Source organism: Teleopsis dalmanni, chromosome 2 (genome assembly GCF_002237135.1).
Source record: "Teleopsis dalmanni isolate 2A chromosome 2, ASM223713v2, whole genome shotgun sequence".
In the NCBI taxonomy this organism is placed as follows: Eukaryota; Metazoa; Arthropoda; class Insecta; order Diptera; family Diopsidae; genus Teleopsis; species Teleopsis dalmanni.
The window spans coordinates 46,026,269-46,050,543 of record NC_051847.1 but is presented as its reverse complement, the minus strand read 5'-3'; the positions used below and the strand labels follow the sequence as shown (position 1 = coordinate 46,050,543).

Here is a 24,275-nt window from a genome sequence, read left to right as displayed (position 1 = left end):
ATTGTTCACTTTTTTATATAAAATATTAAAATTTATTCTTTAATTAAATAATTTTTTAGATGTTCCATTTTTTGTGTTGAATATTTTATACAGTACAGTTTTATACGTATTTTGTCGGTGTATCTTATTTTGAAATATGTATTTTTTTCTATTTTGTAAATATAAATATTTTTGAAAACATTTTGTTTAATTAATTATCATTCCTGAAATTAATTTTTATTTATTTTAACTAGTGAAATGTTGTATTCTAATAGGTGGGTTGTTGATATTCCATGCCTTGTTGATCCATGCCTGAAAGAGCAAAACCAAAAAAAAAAATTTTAATTAAAATTATTATTATAAACAAATCAGTTCTGACGATTGTCAGTTATTATTATAATATCTTATAATAATCTTACTTATTACTATAATAACTCATAATAACCTCATTCATTATTTTGATTTTTAAACTAAAATTGTGTTTCAAACAGTAGCGAATAGCAACAACAATATTTTTATTTATTTTTAAATAATTGAATTTTTGGATGACCATACAGCTGTTTTAAGTATTGCCAAATGTTATAACTATAACTATAATACCCGGCCAAAGTAGCAAATGATATAAGTATATAGCGTTAGTATTAATGCATGGCGGCAATCATAATTATAATAAAAATGCATTATTATTAGAAAAATTAGAAAATTTACATTTCTAGTTTTCGGCTGAAGAAATTGTCGGAATATAATAAAATAAATATTCGCTTAAATATATAGCATTTGTGCGTTTATTCTGCTCTAGCAAGAATATATGCTGCAATATAGTCCTCTTTTCGTTCGAAAGACCGAGTTCAACGATCTTTCAATGTTTGGATACATTTTAATTAATATGATTTATCAAGCCCCCAAAAAAATACCTTAGTTTCATTAAATTGCAAATCTCTATCACTGGAGCCATCTCAACAAGTTTGGAAACAGGTGGGTTCACCTGGAACCCAAATCTGCAGAAAACATTGGGTTAGGAAGCAATTCGTATCGTAATTTATTTAATTTTGCCATGGTTTTCATTGAAGTGTAAGCGAGTGCTTTATTCTTCAAAAAAGAATTTTTCTTCGACAAATGTGGTCGGTTTTTCTTGATTTCCTCATTCAATCGATCCAATAGTATATAATAGAAGACTAATATTACTGTTTTTTCCAAATAGTTTATAAAAATTATTCCACTTGAATCCAAAATATGGAAACCAAACCTTTTCCAATTGATTGTTAAGTTCATGGTCGTTTAGGAGGAAACCCCAGGGCTTTACTCATTCTCATGGGAAAACATGGTTTTTTGTTTGCCCTTAAATGTGAAGTAATGTATCCATGTTTCATCAATCGTCACTACTCGATGCTGACTGTGAGCTAGATTGTGTATAAACATTTCCAAATAATGTTTTGAATGACGAAATCGTTGTCGTTTTTGGTCAATATGTGAGCAAACGTGGCACCCATCTTGCCAAAAGCTTTTTCATACCCAAATATTCATATTAAATATTCGATACACGTTCATATGATATGGTTGTCATCTTTGCTATCTTACAAATACAGTTTTTGGATCGTCCAACATCGTTTGACTGTGACCTCTTCTGGATGACCCGGACGGTCTCCATCAAAAACACTAGTATGATGACGTTCAAATGTAATTTTCTAATCATTTATTGTTTTTAGTGATGCTGCAAGGTTGCAGCATCAAAAAGCTAACCAAACATTTTATGAAGTCGCAACTTTTACAGCTGTCGTTTAAAACTTGCCGGATATACAAAATATAATTGATTTTGTTCCAGCGCTGCCACCTGTTGTGAAGTCGGGTAGTTATCAATCAACCTAGTATTATACAACTATTATATCTTAATCAGCACATAAGCTATAACAATTGTAAAACATTTTTATCCAGCATCGATTGGCAAAACGCGTTGAGTTCGTATTGAACTAAAAAGTTAAGTGTTTTAATATAAAAGTGTTTAAATTGTTTATTTTTTAATAAAACTGTCTCTTTTCAGTGTACAAATTGCAATTAATACAAATTTTATGTCTATTATATAATATTTATTTCCATTTAAAATGGAATAACATTTACCTTGTTGTCCACTGAATGGAGATGCACTATATTGATCATTATCATTATCCATTGAATAGCTTGTGTACGCTTGCTGATGCACCACATTTGCTGGATCTGTTTCAAAGGCTGAGGTAAATTCATCGCCAGCTCCAATGAGAAAACGTTTATAAGCCAGAAACGCACATAAAGCCTATATGTATATATATATATGAGATGTGAGATTAATATTGTATTTAAATTAATTTCTATAAGACAATGACATCAGCTTACCCATGTGAATATAGAGAAGAAACAAAAAACAATTGATGCTTGCATATTGCTAGCACCAATACCGCCTGGAGGCATTGGAGCTGAACTCCATTGTGACCATAAATAAATAAATGCAATGAAATACATAAAAGTCCAGAATGCTGAATAAATAAATAGAACAAAAGAAATGTAAAACAATTAAATCGGCTGCATTTTAAATATATACATATGTATTATAGTATTTTATAGAGCAAAAGTTAAATAAAAGAGGTACTTAAGCACTGACCTGAAAAGCCCATGTCCGCCATCACATAACGTTTTCTGCTCTTCACCGATGACATGCGCTCAAACAGAAATTCACCAGCAATGAATGCCATCGACGCCAAGAAACCAAAGAATCCAATTGTGTTGCCATACTTGCAAGCCATTCCATCACCATTAAATAGACATACGTCTTTGCCATTCTCCTCACGCCAACCCTCCGATGATATACAACCGAAAACAACAATTGAGAAAAGCTGCAATGAAACGTTAAACATAGAACGTTAAATGTCTTCATGTGCACCAAAGAAGGAAATTCACGTAAGTCAAATACTGCAATTCAAGTTAAAACAACGTTTTATGTTAATAGTTCTGAGCATTTATTATGAAATAGTTGACTATGTGCTGCATTAAATAGTACATATTGCTATATATAGTTATGTGTATATAGCCAACATAAGGATTTATTAGTCAGAGAATGCCAACAATAGCGTAGGTAGTTCATAAAATAGTAGAACTGACTCACATTACCATAAATATTAGGATTATTCCAACTGAAGTCAGTAATTTGGTACTTTGTAAACTTTTACGTATAATTTATTTTTATAAAATTACTGACGAAGAAGCATTATAAATTGTATAAAACAATTTTTTGAATCACTGAGTTCAGTCAAAATATCCCTATTATATTACAACAGAAGAAGTCGTTTTAAGGAAAATTATTTTACTATAGTTTAAAAGCAAAAAGAACTTATAGTTAATTATATTTCATAATATTTATATCATATATATCAAAAACTGTCATATATTATACACTAGATAGTTCGAGCTTAAACTTTATTAAAATGAAGCACTGAATAAGCCGAAAAGTATGCAAGTATTTTTAACAATTGGTATTTATACTCAAGCCACATTAGCATGCGTCAGTAGGTTCTATTAAAGTAAATTCTTTATATATATATATTATAAAAACTTTATATCATTTTTTCTTCTTTGATTAATAAAACGCGAGTTAATGTTTAAAACACTTTTATTTATAGTGTCTGAGAGCACTTGGATGTTCCACTGTAATAAGAGCTCCATAATATTCTGAACATAAGTTATTGAATTGCTTTCATTAAAGTATAGTTTGAAGCCTAGCATATCTTCCGGACGAAATATATATTGTATTTGATTTGGGAGAGTGCAATTCCGCATTAGTGTGTGCATTTACAAAATCGAGCAATTTCAATTTTTCTTCCATTAGACCATTTTGACTAATAAACGTAGATTCTACAACTGAAGCTGCACTATGTTTGTAAATTGTGGTTCAACAATTTTGATAATACCTAACACCTTTACTCCTACCTCGTGTTCCTTATTATGAAATCCTTTTATGACACAATAATTATTAACAAATTTTCTCTCCATCGCTTAAAATCTTTTAAAAGGCGTAAAAGACCTATAAAGATGACCAACTATATTGCTGAATAATTTACCCGCTCTAAGCTTTATATACTTGGTATCATTTTGAATAAAATGTTCACTATAAATATCAGAGTTTCTAAAATAGGATATTTTGAATATCTTCCTTATGTGATGTTTTTTAAGAGTAAAGTATTTAGCAAAGTATTTACTAAAAGCAACACAACCATATAGCAAAGATGATCTGATGATTTGCTTTTATCATCAATAAGTTTTATCTTCTAATTTTAAATTAACTGAGCAGATCATCAATATATAGCTACATATAGTATAGTTAAAAATATTAGTTACATCTACACCAAACCACTAGATACATTCAGTAACAAATAATAAATTGGGTTCCATTTTCGAAACGTCAACGGTGTATATTAAAAAGATAAATGAAATTAATAGAGAAAATGAATGTGATGAAGAAAACATGGTAAGACTTATACATATATGTTAAGTTTTAGTGGAATCGAGATAATGATGTTGATTGTTTATCTCACGGTAGAGTTCATAAGTGATATACTCTTCTATATATATATTTTTTATTTATTTATTATTTGTAAAAGAACATTCAGTATTATTTATGGATATAAAATATAATAGAATGATATGTAGACATGTGCGAGACATTCAGTAGTAAACATCGCTAAAAATTAAATTACAATGTGGCTATATATATACAGATTTTTTTGACCAGACATTGTTTCCAAAACAGATCTATATTCGTTGACGAATACGATGTCTATCGAGAGGGAAATAAAAAGAAGATAATGCAGTTGGATACACCACATCAGACCTATGTATTGAAAATAGCGCTAGAATAAAACCCGCAAAGTACATGAAAGAGAGGTTACCTACATCTATCAGCTGGTTTTGCACAATTTTTTCGGGGAGGTAATAAAAAGAAGATAATGGAATTGCGTTGGGCATTATTTTAGAAAGTATCATTATGCTATAGCGAAAAAACAGCATTGGAATGAAACGTGTTAAGCTCATCAAGGAGAGAACAGCCATCTATCAACTTGATTTGTACAGTGTGCATGTTGCCTACTTTAAAAAACCCTCACAATGATAAAGTGAAAATAGCATTGATATGGAATCCGCCAGTGAGGAATGTGAGCCCATGAAGGAGAGGGCACCTATCTATCACTTAGAGATATTTGATCTGAAAACAAACACTTGGCATAAAATCGTTTAAATTGAAAAGAGTTTGATACTGTCTATGCTCCGTCAAGAGTGTACATTGAATTTATTCTAAATGATGAATTAAATATATCTATATACTGTAGGTCAAAAAGTTCAAGGATATAAAAAACAAAATAATAAAAAAATACTACTTGAAATGTACGCTAGGATATAAATGAAAAACAAAATGTTTAAATTTGAGTTGAGTACACCAAAAAGTATCAATTAATCTTATTTTGACCAAAAATGAAAAGTGTGTGTATAGTCGGACAAGTTGACTGACAACAGAAATTTATTATCAGGTGAAAGACATTTACGATTGAAAATTTCATTTTGACTGTCAACCGCTTTCTGTATTCATCTGATTTGGCACCGTGTGACTTTTACCTTTTCCACAAAAATGCATTAGTCGCTGAAAAGAAAACGTTTTGTGGACATAAGAACCATCAAAAAAGCTGGGCACCAACATTCTGAAGAACACTTACTTCAAATTCAAAAATTTCTTTTTTAATCGTCCAAATATCATACGATTTTGATAGTACGCAAAACTTTTTTTCATAATGATAATGGGTTTTCAATAGCACTGAGTAAATAACTTAAAGGTAATACTAACTTCTATCATTGATTAAAAATTAATCAATGTGTTAGGAATTTTTGTCATAAAAGGTTTCTATTCTTTAATTTCGACTTACAATTTTTTCATTAATCTAAATTTAAGTACTTAAGTATATAATTTTTTATAAAGTATTATTAATAAAAAAGTTTAATATGTCATAAGTTCTTCACCTAATCATGATTTTTATGAATGATTATAATGTAAGAATTTTTGATTTCATATAAAAATAGATTTAAATTTTTATATATTATAAAAAATGATAAAATTCCTTAGTCTTTTAATTTCTTATATCTTGATAACTATTAATTATAATTAGTAGTTACTAATTCTACATAGCGCTGTTTACATTTTATTTTTTTATTGAATATTATTATCTTAATGCAGTGTAACTTTTAATTTAATTTCCTAACCTTTTATGGAAATTAATTTGCTTAACAATTATACTTTGCTTTTTTCAACAATTATACTAATTACTACATATATAATAATAGAGCCATTATATAAATATAATGAGAATATTATTTTTAAATATGCAATTAAGTTGGACAACACCTACCAAAAAAATTTAGTTGTATATTGGATTATCTTTACCGATGTTATAAAATAATTAAATTTATAATATTTTTATATAAATAAATAATAAATTAAATTAAAATATTATATTATGAATTTCACAAATATTTACTATAAAAACAAAATAGTTACAAATAGAAATGATTAGGATGTTGGCTCACAATAGAGCCAGAGCTAGTGACCAAACTATGACAGATTTTTAGTCTTACAACTGACCCTAACTGAAAACGCCTTTAATATGCTATTATGTTGTCAGTCACTGCTAACTGTAATCTTAAGATCTTAAGTACAACAAGGGCAGTTTACCCGTAAAATATGCAACAGAATGTGTCAATGTATCCATTCAATTTCGGCAACAAACGTATACTTTTGGATATCTTTTCAATCATAAAATATATATATAAATATAACTTTACAAACAAATTTTTTAATTAATATATACTGTTATATAAATTATGTTATTGTTATATATAATGTTGTTCTTGCAATCTCATTACTGTTTAATAAAAACCTCTCTATTGAAAACAATAGAATTTAAATTAATGTTACTAATTAACTATTCAGTACATAATCTTCGTTTTAAATATCATTTATCTCAAATAAATATATATATATATATATATATATAAATATAAATATATATATATATACCCGCCTTCCGAATGAATGCCAGAAAGTCAGTCATTGAGAACCTCCTAATGTTAGAAGGGAAGAGTAGTTCTCGAACCAGTGACCTCTTTCTAGCCCAGATCAAGGCTGGGCAGTCACAGAAAATGTGACTGGAAGTCTCGTCTGCTTCTAAGTAGAATCGACAATCTATCTCTTTGGACAGATCTATCTTGGATGTGATACCGTCAAAGTGATGACAAGCTCGTTAGAAGTGTAAGTTAAATTATCTATAATAAACAATTTTTTTCTTTAAGTCGGGTTTGGAAGGTCATCCATGACATAGCCCATTTATCGTGGGAAGTCTAATTAAAACTGAAGATCGACAGGTATTCAGAGTTTGCATTTGCAGGAAGAACCAACTTTCCATGGCCATTCATCCCCTGGTATATGCTGTTCTACCTTGGATCTGCGATTTACTTATGTTTGCCCGATTACAATTAACCAGCATCCGTAGTTGAGACATGACCATACTATGGACCTATTTTTAGCCGCCCCAGCGTAGAGAATGTGATCACACTAGCGACATTATACAACAGTTACGACACGTACACAAAATTTGTGTTTATCGCTCTGGGTGTATTTGTTTATCGTTAAAGTATAAAGTTAAATTTGTTAATTTAAGTAACTTGTATATAATAAAGAAAAATACTATTACTATATAACTTTATATAAAATATATAAATATATACTATATAGATATTCCTCTATATTATTTATTTTAAAGTTAAAATGTATTCAAGCACCCTGTTGAGTACAGTGGCTTCTTCCTAAATATCTTTTTTATCTTATATTGGTAAATAAATAGATATTTCTACAAATAAATATCTTAAAGCATCTATATAAACTATTTTAGGGTTAAAATGTAATTAAACACCCCTTTGAGTTAAAATCAATGTCCTTAGTATACTTTATCTCATATATAAATACATACATACATATGTAGATTTTTTAATGAATATATTTGAACTATTTCGGGATTAGAATATTAGTATAGGACCCTTTTTTCTCAATGCCATTTTTATCTTATATAACAAATATATAAATATTTTTACAAACAATTATTTTAATGATTCTATATTAACTATTTCAGGGTTAACATGTAATTAAATACCCCTTTGAGTTAAAATCAATGTCCTTAGTATATTTTATCTCTTATATAAATACATACATACATATGTAGATTTTTTAATGAATATATTTGAACTATTTCTGGATTTGAATCAAACACTCTATTGAGTATAGGGGCCTTTTTTCTCAATGCCCTTTTTATCTTATATCGATAAATATATAGATATTTCTACAAACAAATATTTTAATGAATCTATATTAACTATTTCAGGGTTAAAATATTATCAACGAAAATTCGTGAAATAGAAATGCCAAAACTTTTAAGGGAAATATATTTTAAGCATTTTTTCACTTCACATTTGTTGACAATGGAAATCAATAGTACACATGGATTTCTTTTGGAATTGTTTGCCCTACTTATGGAAAAAATATCTAAAATATCGTGATGAACATGAAAAAGCTTTCTCCATCTTAACGAAAATGCCAACAATAACTGCCATTCACAAATGCCACACACTATGGAATATTTGCAGGGCGCCTCTAAATAGACATAATCTCTTACATAATTAAAAGCAAACATTAAGGAAATTAAATTACAATGAAGAATGAAGAATGAATAATGAAGAATGAATAATGAAGAATGAATAATGAAGAATTTAAATGCGCATTTGGTTCCTTCATTGATATTTTACTCAAGCATTCAACTACTTTTGTTTGATAATGTAAAATAGATTCTTCAAAATTTTTTTCAATTTCTCTCAATATAAGCATAATTAATTAAAATTATAATAAAATCAATCATTTAATTTTCATTAATGTAAACTGCAAATAACCGATGTTTTTTTAAAAAAAAATTTAATTTAAAAAACATTTATTGCTTTTAGTAGAAAGCGCTTATTTTTGAACCATCGGAGCGTATGAGTGACGTTATTTGCTTTCAGACTCTACTGATTTCTAGTTATTATTTTCCACAATTTAAGTTCAACAATTTTAAGGTTTCACTGTTAAATAACCAGAATTTTGTTTTAGAAAATAAAATGTTTAATTTTCTAACTAATTTTTGACTTCTACTGTTAAAGAATATCTCAATGTTTTCTTATCGCGTGGTATTTAATTGATAACAATTGCCAATACTTTTACTTTCAAAGTTAAGTTACTTAACAATAATAACATCTATTAAGAAGAATATTATTTAGAAGAATCTAAAGCTAAGTAATCGAATTATTTATGAAGGATATTATCTTGCAAGCTGTTAAAAACAGTGTTATGGTTGTAATGATCTTGTGACCAATCACACCGGACGAGAAGACTCTTCAACTCTTCAATCCATTTGTTGACATACCGAATAGAATGAAAAACATATTCCACATTCAAACTTTCATATCAGAAATTTTTTTTTTTTTTATTAAATCCATTTATTTTATTACAATCTGTCAGGTATAAATGACAATAAGTAATAGGTATATATAAATATAAATCGTAATAATAGTTATTACGATCTAAAGAAAGGCGCATATGGACTATATCCATATCCATAGGGACATCAGGTGTGTATATCAGAAATAAGTACAACAATTACGTTAACTGCGCCCACTCCACATTCGTTCTTATAACAATCTGTGAAAATTTGGTAGTCCCAATTGTCTATATTTTATCCTATTTCCCATTCGCCTTTTGACGGAGAAAGAAAAAAATACACTGACACTTCAACTTTAAATGACTGGTACACAATGAATGAAATAATTGATATTTCTGATGAAAAATGAAATATTGAAATATTTTCAAAGTCATATTTTTGTAATCGACTAATAGGTATACCTTTTGCTAAAAAAGTATCCGGAATTTATTGTTTGTTAACTACTCCTTAAGTAATAGACCTTTTTTAAAATTTTTTTTTGTTATTTTGGTACATACTTTCTTGACATATGGTACAAATTTCAGCGCCATCTGTCAATTAGTTTGTTTATAGCAGCTGTTAATGTGAGACTATCTCAAGTGCATTTAGCGATTTTTACTATGGAAAATTCTTGTTGTACGCGATTTTTTGACCAAACACGGCACCACTGTCATCGCTCAGGCACCATATTCGCCAGATCTGGATCCATGCGACTTTTTCCTATTCACGAAACTCAAATTGCCCCTTCGTGGTAGGCGTTTTAAGTTGATTGAATTGGTAAAAGAGAATTCGCTGAAGGAACTAAAAGCTATACCTTCATGGGTCTACGAAAAGTATATGGAAGATTGGGTTAAGCGTTGGCATATGTGTATCGCTTCAGAAGGAGCATATTTTGAAAGAGATAAAATAAATTTGAAATAAAATTTAAATTTGTGAGTTTTATTTACAAAATCCGAGTACTTTTTGAGCTGGAGATATGCTCTTTGAGTTTATTAAACAATTAAGTACATAAGTAGTCGCACACAAAATTAGTCAATCTTATTTTTAGTTGATAAATTATCAGAGGTGAGAATATTTATCTTTCTTTATTTTTTCAATACATTAAACATATATTTACTATAAATATATTAGTATTCTAGTTGTAATTAAACAAGTTTAGTTGAACTATAAACCTCTAGTTCTTCACTTTACGCTGTAATAATATACTATAGGTACATCCAAATAAATAATTATACTTTATTCCATAAAAGACAATTAAAAAGGTATAGCAGAAAAGTATACTAAAAGCAAGTTAATTACTTTGGAAAGTGTTTCTAAATAATAGATTTCAACAAAAATAACCTGAAGTAAATAACAAACATTTACTAAAGCAAAGAAAATGACTGTATGTATGTTTTGTTGTCCAAGTGCACACATAAATTTTAATATATAATGTAAATGACATGCAATTCCCAAGCAGCCACTGAAAATCCTTTCATAAACAAAACAAATGTGACAACCAAGTGGAACTTCCGTGAAAGTCAAACCTTACTTCAGCACTTCAGCACTTACACAATATGCAAACAGGTGAGAAAAATGGAAGGTCAAGCACATGGAACCAGCAACAACAAACATTTGACCTATTTAAAAATTAATACAAGTGCAGCAAGCTTTCCCACCTCAGAAAGGCCAAGTTTGCAGTTGCATGTCAATTATCGTGAAAATGCCCGTGAACGAGTAGTCCGTCAAAAAGAATGTAAATTAATAAAGAGCCACTTTGTTACCTTTTCTATGAAAACAAAAGAGAAGATTGCAGTACAAGTGCCTTAAGATAAAACCAATTATTTTCCAGCTAAAAGGAAAGACAAACTTGAATTACATAATCCAATATAAAACAAATTAAAAAACAAAAGGATGAAAAAACTGATATAAGCAAAGCGAATAAAAAAGTGGAAGCAACTTGACGGAAAGGAAAGGGTTTCCAGGAACTTGTCAACTTCACACTCACTCACACAATTTATAGAGAAAGTTTAGATAACATTTCATTATAATGAAAATTCAAAGGATTGTCAGAATGAAATGAGAAATTCAGTTTCAAAAGCAAAGAAAAATCCGACACACATATTGCTTAAGTACAACCTTTGAAATGACTATGGCAAGAGATGATTACATGTCAGTCAAATGTGAATAAGTTCTGTTTTGTGAATCATTTGACGCCATCATGATCAAAAGGATTTTTTATTTTAATTTAATGCTAGGAATTTGATTTGAATTTTAAAAAATATAAAACTTTAGAGGAAAGTTTTATTTAGTTGCTTATAGTTGGATAAAAAGGTTCACAACATTTTCATTAGATCTATATTCATAGTTCAGGAATAGAGGGTATCCTTGTAATCGCAATCAATTTTACTTGTATTTTAAATTACACTTTTTTACTTGACAATATGTATATGCAGCAATTTGCATCATTATTCATACAAAATTCATACGAAATTTATATAAAAATATGGTAACATAAACAGGTTTAATAAGTCTAAGTGTAAACATATTATAACGAAACATTTAAACGAAAGCTCAACGAAGTTGAGCGTTTATGTTAATATATTTACTTTTTTTATTTATATATAATATATTAATATATTTAACATGTAATAAGATTTAATAAGGCTAGATTTATGCTATATCCAAGGTATCTAATTTAACCGGTTCACACATTATATTGCTATATAAAACATGATCTTTACATGAACGTTAAAGATTTAAAATCATTTAAAATATTTAGTGAAGCTAAAGACGATTTTAAGGGAAGAGCTTGTAACTGACGAAGACCTGTTTAATAAGCAACGCATATTCCCTTCTTTACATCTCACCATTCTGAACCATAATAAAACAGGCGTAAAGCACTTAATTTATCTTCCTTAAAGCTACAGCAAGTGACATTTAAGAGAAAATTAATTCAGCTAATTCATAGTGATTTGTTAGCAAACACTATATAATGATATCAATGAGATTGTTAGTTTCTTTCCTATTTAAGAGAGTCCAATTTGTGTTTACTGCTGATTCTTTCCAACTTGGATTAAATTTTCTATACACAGATATGACAACAGTTAGCGTGATACTTGCAGTATAATCAGGTTTTTCATATATTAATTATGTGTTCCCAAAGAACTCTGTATGGATAGCTTATCTGTGTCTTGTATTACTGTGTGATGACTTGTTTCTTTCACATTCAATACAGCCCAACGTGTATACAGATGTTCTTTCCATCTGGAACAAAACTTTTCTTTACAGCATTCGTTAACAGTTGTGTTCATGATGCCGGAGATATACCCAGGTTAATCAAATGTTACATTGTGTTACTATGGATTCTTGTTGGGTTATCTAGCTCAGCTTTACTTACGCTGTATGGTTATATATTGTATCAATAAGCCATCTAACTTTTTTCTTATTTAAAAAGAGTCATTAAACTAAATATTATTTAAACTGAACTCCAGGACTTCAAAGCTGGTAATATCCCTTTCTATTTATTTTACTTTTTTTGTTTAATAAAGAGATTATGTATCTATTTTAAAAGTAATTATTTAAAATAAAATTTTTTTCTTAATATATTTATTTCCAATTAAATCAATAAAGACGAATTTCATGAAAAAAATAATTATTTCTGTACTTTTTTATAATATCTTCCTTCACCCTTTGCACAATAAACCACAATAAAAAATACTTGTGACCTTGCTGAGCAGCGCAAAAATTTATCGGAACAAAGCAAGTAAAAATAATAGCAAGTTTTTAGGCGTATGACATTCGGATTATAGAAATAGAAATAATAAAAGTGATATTGATTAAATAGTAGAAAGACGTAAAGGACAACGCAATACTACTAATTGTCCTCTAAATTATTTTTATATCAAATAAATTTTCCCACAAAATTTTATACTCTATACGTTGACACAACAGCATTTAATTAAAGCCATTTGGCAGTTTCAAAACAATAAAAGCGACTACGATATAATTAATTTCATTTTATATAAATTTATTTGATTGCATACTTGATTAATTTTAGCAATAAAAAAATTATTAAAATTATATTTATTATACTTAAAATAACGTCATTAAATAGTCAACTTATGCTCCATTAATGAGAAATGGTAATAAAATATATTGTTTATTTTTTTAAGAAATCTGATCTAATGTTTAGGATAACTCATACTGCTGTGAAACTTGAAACTGAACTATAATTTTTTTAACTATTTCAATTTATAAAATTTCGAATAGAAACACTAATCATCAAATTGTGTTTATGGTAAAAAATACTTGAAAAAAAATTTAAATTAAAAATGAGAAAATTAAATTAAATGATATATTAAATAATTGTAGGAAGAAATTGACGTCACGAATTATCAGGTGCAATAACAGCACTACAAATCCATTGTGACACTAAAGCAGTCACTAATAAATTGGATAATAAAGTGCTTCATATCTGCATTGTTGTTGTCTAGGGCATGCGCGACTTTCATTAATTATGCTAGGGACTCTCTTTTTTGAAAATCTGGGCCAACTTTATGAACTCTCTTTAAAGAGCAATTCAAGTTTACCAAAGGTTTGAGATGGTTTTTAAACATTTGAAGTCTTATAGGCTTATGCAATGGCCCAATATAGATCCTTAAGATTGCTAGTATAACCTATTCTAAACTAAAAAGGAGAGAAAAGAGGGCTCGAAAAGCTTAAAACTTAAATAATATAAAGGTATTATTAGAAAATTCTGAAACACAAAAAAAAATAATCATTTTCTTAAATATCCATCTCTTAATTTCTTAAACGTGTACTAACTCCAAGTTGTACTGAAGCTGTATGAAACAATTCGAAAAAAATGACTTTAACTTTAGAGACACCTCCCATAGATTTTGCATCAATTTTCTTCAATATCTATCTCTACATTTCATGAGCAACTTTATACAACCCAGAGACACATGCCATATATTTTGCATTATGAAACGAACTGGCGGTTATGGTTTGAAATTTCCATCAGTTTGTGATGACGTCAGTATAATACTGCAAGCACCTTAGTCTACAGACATGATACTCTGCGACTTTTTTTATTTTCCATACTTAAGACATTCAAAAAACAGCATTATTCAATCGCATAGAGAGCTATCAAAGATCATCTTTAAGAAGGTATTGGAACAGTGTTTCTCAAACTGCAAACAATGGAGGTATGATTATACGGTATCATAATGAGTGAAAGAGAAGTAATATGTATTAAGGACTTAATTACTCGTATAATGTGAGCTGAGCTAATTGAAATTGCTATTTTTGTCGTATATATTATTACCTCGTACATAATATGTGCAACCAAAATATGGCTACAAAGACTATAATATGTCTACCAAAAGACCTAATCCATTACTTAATCAGCTTATTACCTCTATTGTTTTAATCTGAACTAACTGAACTTATTTGTAAAGGTATCGAGAGAAAGATGGTCGAAGTGACTAAACATATAAATTGAAGGATTAATATTTTCTTTCCAGTAAAGTATGCGTATTTAAAGAAAAACTAAAACAGATACTGAATATTGTAATGCATGATCTAAAAGTTTAAGAACTAATAAGGCTTGTCGACCAATATCTGTCTTTTTTCCAGTTATTTTTATTTAACTCTAAATTTGTATTAACTTATTCCATTAGCATTCAAAGAAAACTTAATATTAATAGTTGTAGTGATAATATAAATATATTGTCGGTTTAGATGGAATAACTCTGTTTCTGTTCCTTGAAAATCGTCCTAATTATACGGAACGTCCCTTGTACAACATTAAAAAAGATTTTATAAAAAAACGGTTAAACAAAGGTTTAATTGTGATGTCATATAACAATATTTACACTTACTAGCACAACATATATAATCTGTAACGAGTAGTCACATAATCTTCGATGTAGAATTTTAAAAAAAATTTTTCCATTCAAAGTTCTACTGTAATGCTAGTTTGATATTGAACCCGTATTCAAGAAACAGATGATATAGACGTGTTAAACGACTTTTAGCTACATATTCACTTCGTTGGGAATTTTAAGACGTACAATCCTAGAAGAATTTTTTAATCGAAAATACTATTGTGATGTAAATGTGTTATTGGATTCATAATCAAGAAACAGATAATATAGTCACGTAAGGAGACTTTTAGCTATATATTTACTTCATAAAGGGCTTATAGAACTTAAACATGTATAATTTCTGAAGAATTTTTCCATCACTGATTCTAGTGTAATGTAAGTTTGATATTTGATCCGTAACTAAGAAACAGATGATATAAACGTATAAGTAGGCTCTAAGCTTGATTACCTAGCTTCGTATGTTGATTGTAGATTAATAACCTAATACTCATGAAAGTAATCTGCTAGATTTTTTTTCTATAAACGAATCCACAGTTATTTCTAACTGTAGCTAAATTAGAGTAATCACAATAAGTCCGTCAACTCATTATTTATATATAGCTATATATATATATTTAATGTTAGCCAGTGTGACTGGAAAAATTGCTCATCGTCGTTCAATCTGAGAGGACATTGTTAGGAGAAAGGGTTACTTTAACCCTTTAATTCCCTTATCCATTTTTTACTATCATTGTGACTGGTAGAATAGGTCATTATTCAATCTGAAAGGACGTTGGTAGGAAAAAGGGTTACTTTAACAATTACAATTAATAATTAAGGGTTACAATTCCCTTATACTCTTTTTGTTACGTGTCTACAAATAACTACAATTTATCTTTTCATAGAAATCTTTATGTTAGTGCCACCCATCTGCTTTACATGTGCTGGTCAACATGGGCGGTCCCGCTTTATCACTTTAGGGGCTTTCTTTTTCGAGTGTCTTGTTGAGCTGTAAGACCTCCCTCTAAATAACTTTATAAGCTTTGCCAAAGGTTCATTGTTGTTATAGCCCTTGAGTTTTTAATTATACGGTACCATTGTATTATCCTATAACATATATATAGCCCACTGGGGCTAATGGATTTCTTGGGATCGCCAGTATAACCTAAGCTTAACTAATTATAAATGTTTTTATTTGAAAAATATTCATTATGTATTCTATAAATACATTTTTTTTTGTAATTTTTTTAAATTAAGGAACCCCAAAACCCCTCCTTGTATATACTACTGTTCACATAGGAGTTTGGTATTATCCTCACAAATACTCAAATTTTAAGTTCAAATAAGAAAGGAATTATATAACCATTGTATATATTCTTAATAAAATTTTAAAATAGTAATAATACTCGTAGATATAATGATGTATTGTATTATATATATAATAATATAGTATATTGGGTACAACTCTGAAAGCCAAACATAAAACAGAAAAGAAATGTCATAGCAAGAAACACAAAGGATAGCGTAAGCGTAAGAATCTCGCACTCACCCAACAGAAAGCACGTATCACAACTTGTGGTTTCATGGCAAATGTTAATGGATCAAAGACTCCGCCAGCCTTGCCACCTCCGTAGGCGCCACCAGCGTTCATATTTAGGATTTGATTTAAAATATCCATTTTTACAAGCTGTTTGCTCTGCTGTTCTGCTGCTGTGTGCTGTGCTCTGCTCTGCGCTGCTCTGCTCTGCTGCGATGTGTTGTGCTCTGCTGTGCTGTGCTTTGCTTTGCTTATTACTTAACACTTAAGTATGCAAAATTGAATTTGCGTCGAATTTCTTTAGTATTTTTTTTTGTTTGATGTTTTACGTATGTTTATGTATTTACACACAAACAAATTTATAGAACAATAAATAATAATAATTTTTTCGTTTTTTATTTTGTCAACGTCGTGAAATTCAAAAATATTTAAAGCAATATTTGTTAAATAATAAAATGAATTCAAAGTGAAAAATCGAAATTAACTTAATAAGTGAAAAATGTTGTGGGTGGTTCAGAGGGACACTTTAATTACTATTACAAAATTTCGACAACTTCACACATACATACATACACATATGTACACAAAAATTCAATAGAATTTTACAAATTTTATTTGCACTGCTGTTTTTTTGATTTTTATAATTTCACTATATAAATGATATAAATTTATTTAAAAATTTTGATTTTTTTAATAATTTTAAATTGATTAGAATTTATATTATTTAATTTATTTTTTCACGTAACTACAGTGTTTTGCCAAAAATTTAACTTTTCACAGGACTTTGCACACACCACAAATTCCCAAAATGTATGTGTGTATGTATACTGCGTTGCTGTGTTTGCGCGGAACAAGTCGTCGGCCTGCGTTGCGTTACAATTCTAAACTGAAACTCTTGGTCTTCACGAAGCTTTCGAATTTGTCTGTTATTATTTATTTGTTTTCCTTTTCACGTTTTGCCATTCTTTTTGTGCATTAGGTTTTTATATTGTCGTCGTTTTTCATCAATGTCGTCGATTGTGAGCGCAGGAAACGTTACTTTCGAAGGGGGTCCGAAGGGTTCTTACAACGTACGCGAATATGTGTTTGATGTGTTTTTATTGTAATGTAAATATAGAAAGCATTGACGAGAGCCTGAGCTTTTTCGGCTTAAAAAATCAATGTTCGAAAAAAAAAGCATTGCTTAATTACTAAAACATACAGTGGAACAAAAAAATCTGACAAAATATTTTTATTTTATATATTTAATATTAAATATGTATATAAATATATGTTTTATTGGTTAAGGCGTTTTATAAAAAAAATTAAAAAATTTTACAATAAATATACAGTCAAACTTTCATAACTCGAAGTACCATTTTGCAAAGAAAAGGTTGGATTTATGGAAACTTCAAATTAGAGAATTTTTTTATTTTTTTTTTTTTTTTTGAAAAAAATTAAAATCACATTTTAAGATATTTAACATGGAAGTTATGGTAAATTGAAATATTCAGAAATTATGGTTTGGGATTTTAATTTTTTTTTTCTTATTTTCAGTCAAAAGAGATTTCAATTTTTTCCAAGTCTTATAATGAAAACTCTGAATTTTAATTGAGTATTCAACTTTATTCTTGGAATACTGATAAACAATTTCATTCACCGAACTCTCATCATCGCTTTCCGTTGCACTTAGAATCAGATCTACTAATTCAGAGCTAGAATGCTCAATAATATCGTCATGTGGGAAATTGTCAAATTTGAAATTTGTCAATTTGAGCTTGACAAATTTCATTGTCAAGCTAAATATAATCGTTAAGAGAAGCATTAAGAGAAGTTAATTTATTTACTTTAAACCACGCTGCTAGCGACTGACATTTGCACAAAGAAGCAATATAAAAAAAAAAATTAAATATTTGATTTGGAAAAAGGGGGTTCCCTTAACACCAAAATGGATTCATATTTAAAACAAAAACTCGACTTATAGAATACACTTTCCCACATTCCAATTGGCACGTCACAATATTTTTGATCGATTTATAGAGTAATTCGAGCTATAGAAGTTCGAGTTATGGAAGCAGAATTATATGTAATTTGTCCCCTAAAACCCTGTTGTACTAGTTTTAGTTTGAGTTATGGAAAATTCGAGTTATGGAAAATTCGAGTTGACTGTATTACAAAATATAATATAAATATTTACAGTAGTTGTAAGTTCAGTTTTTTTTTAATATATTTAACTGGTGAAAATAATGTGCTATGAAAATAAAATCTTATAAATTTTGTTATGATTCGGTTACCCTAACTCAGAAAAGAGCACAGCTACCTAGTACGACTGCAACCTTAACAAGGTTAATCATTATAATATCATTATCATTATATAATATAATCATTATAGTATTTTGTTTACATACTGTAAAGTATATAATTTATTGTTTATTATTTAAAACTTGATTTGTAAACAGATTTCAGTATAAATAATCGTTTTATGTGTTTCCAAGAGCAGTTGTAATAATACTCCGCCCTGAAGAAAAAGTAAAACAAACTTCTAAATGCCGTCGATATTTATATAGACATCTATATAAAATAAAAAAACAAATGTAAAGACTAATCTAGCAGCTTTTATTTGCTAAAAATACAATATAAATAAATTATATTTCATTATAAATTGTATTATAAAAAATATATTATTAATATGCTATATTAGAAATCTCAGGCTAATTAATTAGCATTAAAAGTTAGATTAGATTAGATGAGATTCTAAACGGGTTGAGAAATTGTTACCACGTCACTGCAGCCTTTGAGGATTATTGTGACAAATCCACTTTAGTTCCATAGACGAGTAGCAGTTAAAAATGCCATTATGTCCTTTGGACAGATGTTGCCTAATTCCGTTAAAAGTGGATAGGTAGTTAATAAGTACCGAAGAATTAAAATTTAGTTTAAAATAGTTTAAAATATTAAAGAAAAAACAATGACTATTAAAAAATTATAATAACTGATTGAAATTCCTATAAGCTTCGATTTATAAGCTTACTCTAATAAAAAAAGCAGCTCCACCCACATAACATTACCGCTCTGTTTTCATGCCAAACCACTTACACAAACCTTAATCCAAATGCAGTTTAAACCCACCCTATTGAAGTGGCCAGGTTTTACCGTCTTAATCTTGGTTAGTTTAAGTCCCAACAATCCCTAAAATTCCTCCCCTCCTGATTCCATCATTACCCATCCACATTCTAACCCATGTATTCGTTGCGTAATTCCTTCATATTATATGCTTTTCAGATTCCCACGGACTAGAACAACAACAACAAGCAGGAGAGATGCAGTCTTTTGAATAAACGTCAAAATATCACGCATCATATTCTAATGTCAAGCAGAGATAAGAACTATCAGCTGACTAATCTGCTCCTCACAAAACTGGACAGTCACAAAGAAAGTAATTAAGAGGTTTTATCTGGCTTCAAACAATGTCGATATTTTGCCTTCTCCTGTTCATATAAATATATTTATATGATATTTAACCCACGGACAGTTAAAGCCACGTCATATCATTTTAATTAAATTGAATTCTTGAACCTTATATAACTATCCATATAATATAAAACATTTCGTTCTGATTTTATTGATATATATATGCAATATTTTATTTACGTAATAGCTATTAGCTGGCAAATGTACTCTATATATTTTAATTGAAAAGTATTTTTATAAATGCGTTCTACATTTCTTGTTTCTTAAACTAGCATTTTCATTAGGAAATAAAAATTATCATTATTTAATAGGTAAATGCAATGCTGGTATATAATTCTTTTTCATTATATAAGCCCTTTTAAACAGTAAAATGTTTACAAGTTGCTGAATTTAGCTGGGCGCTTCTCGACAAAAGCAGTCATACCCTCCTTACGATCCTCCTATATGTGTAAAAATTTAGAATAAATTAATATTTTTTATTAAATATAATATATATATATTTTTATTATATAATAATATGAACAATAACTTACAGTTGAGAAAGTGGCATGGAAGGTTCGTCTTTCGAATTTAAGACCTTCTTGTAAGGTTGTTTCGTAAGCAGTGTTGACAGCTTCCTTGCATAGTTGCACGATCAGACCAGAATGAGAACCGATCTTTTCGCCCAATTTAACAGCTTCACCTACAAGTTTATCAGCTGGTATAACCTTGCTGACAAGACCCATTTTTTCTGCTTCTTCAGCGTTGATCATATTGCCAGTGAGACAAATTTCCATAGCCTTTGATTTGCCTACAACACGGGTCAAGCGTTGGGTGCCACCAGCACCGGGAATTGTACCCAAAGCAATTTCAGGTTGTGCAAACTTAGCTTTGTCACCAGCGTAAATAATATCGCACATCATAGCCAATTCACAGCCACCACCAAGTGCATAACCATTAACGGCAGCAATGATTGGTTTTTGGCAACGTGCGACACGTGTCCAATCATTCAAGAAATTACCCATGATACATTGTGAATATGTATTCGGTTGCATTTCTTTGATATCAGCACCAGCTGCGAAAGCCTTCTCACTGCCAGTGATGACGATGGCAGCAATGCCCTTGTCCTTTTCAAAAGAATCCAAAGCGGTGCTCAGCTCCTTCATGAGACCATTGCAAAGTGCATTCAATGCTTTTGGACGGTTCAAAGTGATGACTGCAACATTTTTCTTCTCACCGGTTACTTCAGTCTTAATGAATTCCAAATTGGCAGCTAAAATTTTAACAAAAAAAATACTTGAGTTATTATTAACGTAAATTATCAAATTAAAATTAATTTTAGAGAATACCGAAAAGAATTTTGCAGATAATCGAAATCTAAAAAACCTGTTGACATAATTGACCTTCAATATCGTAAGATTTTTTTTGTGGACCGTAAAAAACTAATCACAGGATTTTTATTGTGCAGCGAAACCAACTATTTTTAAGGAATTTTTTTTTTAATAATAATTAAAATGTATTATAATTACCATATACTATTTTTTATGTTTTTTTTTAACCAACATTTCAAAGAACAAAAAACTGCCCCGCAAGCAAAAAGCAAACATGATAAGCAAAAACTATAGTTACGTAATTAGAATTATACTTTTTGTTTTTGTTGTTGTTTGGAATAATATCTGCACATATGTTTTTATAAAATTAATTATAATGAAAATGACACACCCACGTAAATGCACCGGTGGACTGCATTTCGTTAATTTACAACAACAACTGCTTGAAATTAGTTTAGTAAATCAAAGTCCACTTTTGCTTGAAAATATTCAGGAAGACGAATTCACTTACCAGCAGAATAAAAACGTGGAGCCAATTGTGGATTCTTAGCTGCAACTTGGATCACGTTGTGTACACGTCCAGCAAGTGTCTTTGCAATATTAGCCATGGTTTTTAATTTTTACTATTAGAAAATTAATTAAGTTAAAAATTTTATTACAATATATATTATATATTATAAATTGATTATTCAATTGTCTGCTACACAAATTAACACTTACGATATGAACACCAAAGAAACAATGGAGCAAACGAAAGTGAAGAAGCTAGATCAGAGTGGTAAAAAATACTCCCCATATGAGAGAGAACTGGTAGTGGCAACATGTAGAAATCCATTTATTATAAAATTTTCTCAATTGATAGTAAATGCTGCGCAAAATACCGGCAACACAAGTTCAAGAATAATAAAAACAATTTTTTTAATTCGCCGCAGAAAATAATTGCGCTACACCAAGTCAATTCGACTGGAGGCAGCAAACAATCTTTAAGCACAGATTTCTATATTAATATCCACAAATTAAATATTCGCTAAAAAGTTGTTTTTTGATTATTTTTATAAAACATAAAATGAAATAAAATAATTACTAATCATAATTCTCTATTAATATCCACAAAGTAAACACATTTAAATTTTTTCTTCATTAAAAAATTGTTTTTTGATTTGTTTTATAAAAAAAATAAGATTAATATACTGTTTTAATGTCCACAAATTAAACATTTCAATTTTTTCTTAATTAAAAAACTATTTTTTGATTTTTGTTATAAAAAATAAAATGTTCCACATAATTTTTACTCAAAATTCTCTTTTAATATTCACAATCTAAACAATTGGATTTTTTTATCGCTAAAAGGTTGTTTTTTTGGTATTATAAAATTAAAAAAAATGTTTCTTTTACAAAAAAATTATTATAATTTATTTCTTTAAATTTAATATCATTATTAAAAATTTTTTATTTTGAAACTTTTACAAAATTATTATTATTATTATTATTATTATTATTATTATTATTATTATTATTATTATTATTATTATTATTATTATTATTATTATTATTTTTATTATAATTTAACTTCAGTTATAACGAAAATGACTATAATATTTAATAAAAACTAGCATAGAAAATATGCTAGATTTCAAAACCTCTTTACTAAAATTAGTTTACTATTAATGAGATCTTTAATAATATTATATTTAAATTATTTAGTATTATTAATATTTGATTTTATAAATACAAAAAAAGTTGTTATTTTTTTATATTCTAAGTTGTTTTATATATTCTACGTAATTATTACTATTGAGCAGATTCTAGAAAATTTTTACATTTGCAAAATTGATTTAATATTAATAAAATTTTTAATATTATTATAACTCAATTATTTAATATTATAGCCTCTTCTCTTTCCACTCTTCAAATGTTTCATATTTATCGATCAGTTTAAAAGCTTTATTATATAGGCAACATTTTTATAGTAAATAAATTTATGTTAATGTTCAATAATAAATGTATATGTACTTTTATTTAAATTAATTAATTATGTATGTTATTTAATTTTATTTCAAATACTTTATTTTCTTTAGCTATTATTACTTGTCAATTTTTTTTACCATTATAACATGATAATTAAAATTGTTCATATATATATGGTAATTATGATTATATATATAAATAAAATAAACTCTTCATTTTCTTTACCCATTATCAATTGTGAATTTGGCTTATTTGATTATAAGATGAGTAATAAAATTGTCTATATATGAATTGAATATAATCGAATTAATAAAACAAACTCCTAATTTTTTACAACTGTTATAAAATTACAAAATGCCTTATTTTATTATCATATGATTAATTAAATTGTCCATATATAGGGTAATTTTAACTAAATTTAATAAACACAGAAGAAAGTGATTCCTCAAGCCTGCGCAAATGAAGATATTAGTAACTGAATATGATATGAATGAAAAACATGCTACAATTTTTAAATGTTGATTCATCAACATCAACTCAATTATTAGGGCCATCTGTAAATTGAATGTTTTTATATACCATCCACATTTATTACCAAATATCATCTTCAACAAGT

At 28.3% G+C, this 24,275-nt stretch overlaps 2 protein-coding genes across 2 annotated transcripts; both read right to left on the bottom strand.

The window, feature by feature from the left end:
- Positions 1–70: 70 nt before the first annotated feature.
- On the bottom strand, positions 71–17,265 carry LOC119682934 (synaptogyrin). The gene is made up of 5 exons (XM_038096510.1): positions 16,944–17,265; positions 2,612–2,843; positions 2,347–2,486; positions 2,095–2,266; positions 71–291 (listed from the first exon to the last, which is right to left on the bottom strand). Exons 1-5 carry the CDS (start codon positions 17,070–17,072, stop codon positions 248–250), a joined length of 717 nt encoding a protein of 238 aa, XP_037952438.1. The 5' UTR covers positions 17,073–17,265; the 3' UTR covers positions 71–247.
- Positions 17,266–20,525: 3,260 nt separating this feature from the next.
- On the bottom strand, positions 20,526–22,487 carry LOC119684321 (probable enoyl-CoA hydratase, mitochondrial). The gene is made up of 4 exons (XM_038098339.1): positions 22,412–22,487; positions 22,203–22,314; positions 20,915–21,633; positions 20,526–20,821 (listed from the first exon to the last, which is right to left on the bottom strand). The coding sequence occupies exons 2-4, from the start codon at positions 22,297–22,299 to the stop codon at positions 20,756–20,758; spliced, it is 882 nt and encodes a 293-aa protein (XP_037954267.1). The 5' UTR covers positions 22,300–22,314; positions 22,412–22,487; the 3' UTR covers positions 20,526–20,755.
- Positions 22,488–24,275: the final 1,788 nt, after the last annotated feature.